The sequence below is a fragment of the Balaenoptera ricei genome, chromosome 18 (genome assembly GCF_028023285.1).
Source record: "Balaenoptera ricei isolate mBalRic1 chromosome 18, mBalRic1.hap2, whole genome shotgun sequence".
Classification (NCBI taxonomy): domain Eukaryota; kingdom Metazoa; phylum Chordata; class Mammalia; order Artiodactyla; family Balaenopteridae; genus Balaenoptera; species Balaenoptera ricei.
This window is the reverse complement of record NC_082656.1, coordinates 72205006-72213383: the sequence shown is the minus strand read 5'-3', so window position 1 is coordinate 72213383 and position 8378 is coordinate 72205006. Positions and strand designations below refer to the sequence as shown.

At 50.9% G+C, this 8378-nt stretch overlaps 1 protein-coding gene across 1 annotated transcript in view; it reads left to right on the top strand.

Moving 5' to 3' along the window:
- The first annotated feature begins 630 nt into the window (after nucleotides 1-630).
- The window catches only part of SLC15A1 (solute carrier family 15 member 1), a 50041-nt gene continuing 42293 nt past the window's right edge, over nucleotides 631-8378 (top strand). Inside the window, exon 1 of the mRNA XM_059902597.1 lies at nucleotides 631-709. Within this exon, the coding sequence (XP_059758580.1) occupies nucleotides 706-709 (4 nt within the window). The 5' untranslated portion in view covers nucleotides 631-705. The remainder of the gene's footprint in view (nucleotides 710-8378) is intronic.

Below are 8378 nucleotides of genomic sequence, written 5' to 3'. Positions count from 1 at the left end.
CCCGTGTCCCCTGCATTGGCAGGCGGATTCTTAACCACTGGGGAAGTCCCCTGTTATTCTTAAAGAAAGGAAGTGCAGAATCCTCCATAAATGCTTTCCACACTCACACTCCACCTAAAGACACACGTCCGGGCACCGCGCACACATTAAACTGAGCAGCCTTCCGCCCACTTTTGCTTCCCTGCGCGGACGTAGTGCTTTCCCAGGCAGTGCTTTCCAGAGCGCGGTCCCCTGACCAACAGCGTCAGCCTCACCTTAGCGCTTGTTAGAAACGCAGATTCTCGCCCCCCACCCCTACCTACTGAGTCAGCAAATCCAGCTGAGGCCGGGGACCCTGCGTTTCATGCTCCTTTCCCGTGGCTCAGATGCGCGCTCAAGCTGGGGCGTCCCCGGCCCAGGTCCCCCCTGTCACCCGCGCTACGCCTCTGGCCGGCCCCCGAGGACCAGGGGGCTCGGAACAGCGGAGTCCAGGTGCCGGCCGCGGACAGGTGTCCACCCGCTGGGGCTCCAGGGTCTCTGACCTCTGCCTCTGCTATTCCCCCGCCTCCGAGGGTGGAGCCCCGCCGCCCCGCCCGCGCACCTCCAGCTACACAGGTGCTGGGCAAGGCCTGCACACCAAGTCGCAGGAAGCAGCGCCTTAGCAAACAGGTCCTCCGTCCTGGACTCCTCGCTCGCCAGTCGCAGGGAGCCCTCGGAGCCGCCACCATGGGTAGGCGCGCGGGGCCGGGGTCGCGGGGAGCCCGGCGCAGGGGCTGCGCAGTCGGGGCGCTGCGGAGGGGTCGCCGCGGGGCGGGGCCGGGCTGCCACGCCGGTCCCCGCGGTCGCCGGCGGCTGGCGGAGCCGGCAACGCTGGCAGCGCGGGAGGGCGAGCGCGCAGCAGGGACACCTCGCCGCGGCGGGAAGCGACCGGGGGTCAGCGGAGCCCGGGGTGGCGGTGGGGTTCGCAGGCTTGGGCGTGTTTGCGGGGCGGGCAGCCTCCACGCCCCGTCCCGTCCCCGGGCGCGGAGGCAGAGGGCCCCAGGCGCCCTGTCACAGGTTGGAAGAACGAACGCAGTAACCATCACCTGCCTACCTGCTGTGAATCCTCGGTCTCTGTGTTCCCACCCTGTGGGCTGAGAGCTAGACTGCGTCGTGCTGGTGATGGCAGGGCCAGCAGAGCCTCCGTCCAGGAGGCGGGGAGCGTGGCGCTCAGTGGCTGTTCAGGCGCTTCTCTTGCCTCTGGCTGGCCGGGTGACCCAGAGCTGCTGAGGGAGCCCTGGTCCAAGGGGAACTGGGACTGGCCCGTTGGGGCCCTATTTAACGTTCTGCCGCTGTCTTCGAGCTTCAAGAGAAGGCATAGAGGAGAGTAGCCGGTCCTGCATAGGCAAGGAGTGTCGGCAGAACATCTAGAAAACAACTTAATCCTGCCTGCTTCCGAATAAACAGCTCTGGAGTGAACGCAGAAGCAGAACGGAGCTGCAAGAGACCAGAGATCAGCCCAGCCCTCTTCTCCCCGCAAGCCTGTGCATGGATGGGTCCAGGCTGTCACAATGTGGCCACGTGGTTGAGAGGACCGGGTCTGACTTTGGCCAGCCTGCACTTGTATTCCCGCTCTGCCACTTGCTCCCTCTGTGATCTTGCATCAGTGAGCTAAGCTCTGTGGCCCTTGACTCCCTCAGCCGTTAGGCAGAAGTGTCCATACCACCCTCAGTGGCAGCGCTGAGCTGTGTAGGAGCTCAGTGCCGGCTGTGCATGGGCACCTGGCTCTCAGACTCACTGTGCCATGCCGAGTCGTGATCCTGGAGTAGCGGTTTTGAGTGGGTCACCCTTGGGACTTCTAGCGGTGCTAAGTATGCTCGTTCCAGAAGGATGCTGCAGCCTCCTCTCCCGTGCAGGCTGTCAGGGGCCGGTACCCATCAGAGCTCAGCTGTGCAGGAAGCCCGACTCCTGGGCTGGAGCTCTGGGTCCTGCTTCAAACACCCTTGGCTTGTCACTCTCTGTAACTTTTCTGGGAGGTGCTCTGAAGTATTCATTTTGGTTTTCAGATCCCAAATACCTGAATAGTACCCATGCCGAATTAGAACTTTTCCTAACACAGTTCCAATCGGGGTAGCTGTTGGCAACCTGATTGTCAGTGAATGAACACAAGTTAGCTTTTGAAGTATAGTCCCCAGTGAACTGACTTTCTAGTTTACAGATTGGTGCTTAAGGGTTTTGGGGTGGGAGGTTGTTTGTTTTGCAACTGAGATTGGCATAGCATGTGAGTAGCAACAAAAAGTTTACATTCAGACACCAGTTTTATGTTTACTCAGGTCCTAAATTTTCAATATCTGGGTCTAGTTAGTAAATGAAACAAATAATTAGGAAATGTCTTTTAATTTAAAAAAGTAGCAGTAACATCCCCTCTTAAGAGCAGATCTCTGTGACTTAGATGATGCCAAGATTGTTTCAGATCCCCTCGTGACTGAACAGGGAACACTTGGAAAGCTTGGTGAATCCAGCAGGAGGGAAGGAAGCAAGGAAAGTTCTTAGAGAAGCGTTTGCCTTGAAAAGGGCCAGATAGTAGATATTTTTGGCTCCGGGGGCCACACAGTGTCTGTGGCAACGACTCAAGTCCACCCTTGTAATTTGAAATATGAAACAAATGGGCGAATCTGTGTTTCAGTAAAACTTTATCAATGGGCACAGAAGTGTGAATTTTATATGCTTTGCAGGTGTCACAAAATAGTCTTTAAAAGCGTTTTTTGATTATTTTAAAATGTAGACACCATTTTAGCTTGCGAGCCATACAAAAATGGGCAGGGGGCCGGACTTGGTGCCGCGCCATAGCTGCTGACCTTTGCTTTAAAGGGTGTGTGTGATTATCAGAGTCGGGACCAGAGGAGGCAGGGACCAGCCTGCCTTGTGGAGTTAGGTCTCCGAAGGGCAGCGAACCTCAGTGACTGGAGTGCCGCCTCTGAGACCTTTGGAGGGCTGGGGACACTTTTGTGGAAGATTTGGAAAATTCTGTCTCCGTCCTGTTACCCCCACCCGACTCCCTAGCCCAGAGCTTAGCAAAGATATATGCCAAAGTTGTTCTCACCAGTTCCTTCCCTCACTTTGGTCCTGGAAAACCATAGCTCCTGCCCTGTCGCATGCCACATATATGACTCTGAAGATGGAGGTTGATGAGGCTTCGGGTTCTAGGAAGAGGCTTCCGGTTTTCCTGCCCCCCACGCCAGGGCCTCCAGGCCGACCTGAGAAGTTCATTCACTTAGTGATGACGCTTTATCACATTCCTCCCCTCCAGCTCTCAGCTTCCTTCTGGCCTTGTAGGTAATTCTGAAGAGTTTTTCAAGTCAGTTTCCTGAGTATAAAAGGAGGGACTAGCCTTGAAGGTCCCTCAAACCTGGTCCTTTAAAAGTCCTTCCACATTCTCTCCTCTTTCTAGAAGCTCTTGGGTAGAACTGTGAACAGAGCCGAAGGACCAGGGAGGCTGGCATTCCTGCTGTAGGCTGTAAGTGTGCTGCTGGAAGCTGAGGGTACCCCACACCAAAGGGAGCCTTGGGCATCCCAACCTTGGGAGAACCTCTTCCTCCCGTACAGTGAAAAGAGAGAACTTCTGACATTGGGTCCTTTTAGGCTGACATTACTCTAAGTCAGTGGTTTTTAGGCTTTAGCATGTGTCGGGATCACTTAAGCAAAGGCTCATTCTAACACGTGCCTGGGCCGCAGCCCTAGCGTCTCTGCTTCGGTGGGTCAGGGCAGGGCTCAAGGATTTGCATCTGCAAGTTCCCAGGTGATGCTCTGCTGCCGGTCCCAGGACCACACTTCGAGAACCACTGCCCTAAGTGACTCTACGTGACAACTTTCTTTTTCTCGACCCTTGCCCATGTCCAGACGTTGCTACTGTGCCCCCCAAAATGAGGTCATGGCAAGAAGATCTAGTGTAGTCTGGCCCCTGGCTTGTCCACGTGACCAAATTTGGGGCAAATTAGTAGCTAGAATTTAAAAATTAGCTCACAAAGGCAGTCTTAGGAAAGGGAGCCTTGACTCAGTGTGGTCCAGCTAAGGCTGGCAGGGGGTTGACCTGAATCTCCTATTTATGCAGTTTTTGTTTGCTTGTTTGTTTGTTGTACCACATAAGGGAATAAAACTGTCCTGCCTTGAGGAGACTCATATCCTCAGGGGCAGGAGCACAAGCCCGTAAACAACATTTTCCCACGCTGAGTTACAGGTGAGGTGAGCAAAGTATTATGAGACCAGTACAAAGTATTATGGAAGCAGCAGCTTACCACATCAAAGTTGGAGGATTTGCCATCTTTTAATAACTTTTTTTCCCCCTAAATTAATGCTTTTGTTTATTTATTTATTTATTTATTTTTGGCTGTGTTGGGTCCTCTTTTCTGTGCGAGGGCTTTCTCCAGTTGTGGCGAGCGGGGGCCACTCTTCATCGCCGTGCGCGGGCCTCTCACCATCGCGGCCCCTCCCACTGCGGAGCACAGGCTCCAGACGCGCAGGCTCAGTAATTGTGGCTCACGGGCCAAGCCGCTCCGAAGCGTGTGGGATCCTCCCAGACCGGGGCCCGAACCCGTGTCCCCTGCATTGGCAGACTGCGCCACCAGGGAAGCCCTTGGATTTGCCATCTTAATGGTAAACATTTGCATAGTCCTTCACACCCCTACAAAATGTCCTGAGTGGAATTATTCCGTTTTTGGTTCACTTGGATTTTGATTAATAATTTTCCCGCTGCCTTTTTTTTTTTTTTTTTTTTTTTAATTTATTTTTGGCTGTGTTGGGTCTTTGTTTCTGTGCGAGGACTTTCTCTAGTTGTGGCGAGCGGGGGGGACCACTCTTCATCGCGGTGCGCGGACCTCTCACTGTCGCGGCCTCTCTTGTTGCGGAGCACAGGCTCCAGACGCGCAGGCTCAGTAGTTGTGGCTCACGGGCCCAGTTGCTCCGCAGCATGCGGGATCTTCCCAGACCAGGGCTCGAACCCGTGTCCCCTGCATTGGCAGGCGGATTCTCAACCACTGCGCCACCAGGGAAGCCCTCCCGCTGCCCTTTGAGTTACTGAAGGACCAAGGCCCATTGAGGGATCGTGAGCTACCAGGCTGGTTCGCAGGGAGCCCTCTGTCCTCCAGGGTCGAGCCAGATGAATGGAACCATGGGGCAGGGACTACCAGCCAGCTCTGTTTTCCCACTTCTCTGGGCGGTGGCAGCTCTTGGACACAATTACATCCTGATTCCATCCTTGGCAGGAGAGAAAGTATGTCGGTGTCCCAGGTGAGCTGATAAGGAAATAAAAACAAGGGGGGACTCTGAGGACATTCCATGTTCCTCCATGATGATGGTGAAAGAATAAGGGCAGTATTGTCAGGAGATGAATGAGAACCATGAACTCATAAACTCCACGGGATTGCAACATGAAGAACCAGGGAATCGCTGTTTTGTAACTTTGTCCCCTGGTTTCAAAGGTCAGAAATACATCACTGAGGAAATAGCACAGTGGGGTCAACTCATGGGGTCGATGTGAACGGGCTGTCAGGCCTCTGCTTGCCACCCAGATTCGGTCCAGGTGCAGCTACCATGAGCAGGCAGTACAGGGTTACAGGACCATCTCAGCAGCTGGAAGGTGCCACAGCCAAGGGGAAGGGATAGGATCTTCCACAGACTCTCCTGAAGAAGGAGGAAGGTCTAGTCCTTCCAAGACTGGAAACCAGCCAGGGCCTCCCACTCGGCTGCCGCCAGGATCCTCTCATCGCACAGAGGGGTCAGAGTCCCTAGGTATGACGTAGAAATGTGTGAAACTGAACATGTGCCCATCAGGAAAATTTGGTTCAAGGATCAGACATAAGACCAGAAAAGTCACAAAGTATACCACATAAGAAGACCCATTCAGAGTTCTCAAAGTCAGCATTTAAAACTTCTGCTATCTGCAGAGTTTTATCGTAAGCTCTATTAGGACATATCAGGAGGTACAGCTGAAATGTTCTCGGAGGAACAAAAGTTTTTCTTATTTAGTCAAAACACAGAAGCTCCCATAATGTATTCGTTCCCTGTGGCTGCTATAACAAAAGTATCACAAACCAGTTTGTTTAAAACCACAGAAATGTATTCTCTCACATTGCTGGAGGCTGGAAGTCCAAAATCCAGGTGTCAGCAGCGCCACGCTCTCTCCGAAGGCTCTAGGGGAGACTCTGTCCCAAGCCTTTCTCTTAGCTTCTGGTGTTGCCAGCATGCCTTGGCTTGTGGACATATCACTCCAGTCTCTGCGTTCATCATCACATGGCCATCATCTTCCCTCTGTGTATTGCTGTCGTCTTATCAGGACACTGGTCATATGGGATTCAGAACCGACCCTACTCCAGGGTGACCTCATCTTCCCTCTTCTCATCTGCAGCAAGCCCATTTCCAGATAAGGTCACCTTCTAGGATTATGGAAAGGACAGTAGTTTTGGGAGAACACTGTTTAACCCAGTACACATGGTAATAGAAAATATTCTCTCTGAAATATGTGTGTTATTTGTCCATAACTTTAGTTAGGAAATATTCTTACTGTGCAAAGATGGTTCCATTGTGGCCTGCGTCCTCAGCTTAGATGCTACATTTAGTAACTAGTGTCTTCCCCCCAGCAAGACAGATGGACTTTCAAGTCATAGCTCTAATCAGTTCTGAACAGCAATCTATTAATAATAGAATTGGTCTGTAAACACCCCCCCCCCATGTATAATAGTAGGTGAATCAGAAATGTTCACAGTGATGTCATAGACATGGGTAATTTACCTCAATTAGTTCTAAAAATAATGGTCAGACTCTGTTGATACTGTGTTACGGATCTGTGGATAAAGTTTCCAGGCAGTCTTTAACTATGAATAGTGTTTATTTTTTTTAATAGCTGTCTCTTCTGTGTGTGTTCATTCTAAAATTATAAGACTGGAAAAAATAAGTCACCTAACACTTCCGTGGAGAGTTGTTAGGTAATATCTGACAGAATTTAAAATACACATAATATTTTACCAGCGTCCTGCTTCTAGAAATTTCTTATGGATATTCTCATGTATTCTCAGGATAAGAATAAGGCATGTACAACCTAAATATCAACGGAGGAAAAAATTTGCATTCTGTACCTAGTTTTGCAGCCTAACTTCACACTTACCGTGATCAGAAAGCTGTTTTTCTAGTGGCGATTTAACATCTAAGAGTAAAAAAACTTTGGGTCTAAAATTTTGGATCTCTAACTTAATTGCCTCCAAACAAACTCTCCCAAAGACCAGAAGATTGGTTTTTAGTTGTTGTTTTTTTTTTTCAATTTAGTGACACTTGTGTGCCTTTGGCATTGTTTTCTCCTATGAAACACACGACATTATCAGGGCAGATGCTAATATGCTTGTTTCTCTTGCCTGCTTGGAGCGTGTCACTTGCCGTGGTGGGAAGGTGACGTCCAGGAGGCTGAGAGCCGCTTCCCCTCACGTTCTCTCCTATTTCCTTTTAGAGCAGCTCTGAGGAAAGGTCTTTCTTTACCCTGAGAATATGTTTGTTTATTCACTCTCAGCAGTCATAGCATTTAGAGTCAGCCTCATTCTAAGTTCAGAATACAGGGTGTTCTTCTAGAAAACGAGAATGTCCAGGTGTAGATACAGGAAATCCCTGGAGAGCAAGGATTGCCTTCCTTAACCCTGAGTAACTGATCTGCCTACACCTGAGGCAGAACTTAGGCCTGTCCCTGGACCTTTCTGTTTTGCGTGGCAGCTTACTACGTACTAACTCTGTCGCACCCTCTGGCCTGGCTGCCCTTTCCCTGCAATAGAGGAATAAACAACTTCTGACCATGTCCCGAGGGGGTTGGGTCCTGGGGCCCCTAGAGGTGATTTCTTTCTGAAGAAGAACGGGAATGGCGATCAATGATTCACATCTGTGGTTATGGAAACAAGATGCTAAAAGTTGTAGGTGATTTATAAAACCATCAGAAGCGGTCATTACGGGCCTCTTAAGCCTGTGATTTTAGACAGTCATGTGTAGAAACCTTTTTAAAAGGTAGGAGGATATCTGTAACCTACAATAGGTCGAGTACTACAAATGCTCTTGACTGTTACGGGTTTAATTATGTCACCCCCGAATTCATATACTGAAGTCGTAACCCCCGGTACCTGAGAATGTGACTTTATGTAGAAATAGGGTCATCACAGATGGAATCAGTTCAGATGAGGTCATGCTGGAGGAGGTGGCCCGAATCCAGTGTGACTGGTGTCCTTGTAAGAGGGGAGATTTGGACCCAGACGCACCTAAGGGGAGAAGACCAAGTGAAGATGAAGGCAGAGATCGGGTGATGCTAATACAAGCCAAAGAACATCAAAGATGGCCAGCAACCCACTGGAAGCTGGGCGATAGGCAGCGAACAGATTCTCCCTCACAGCCTT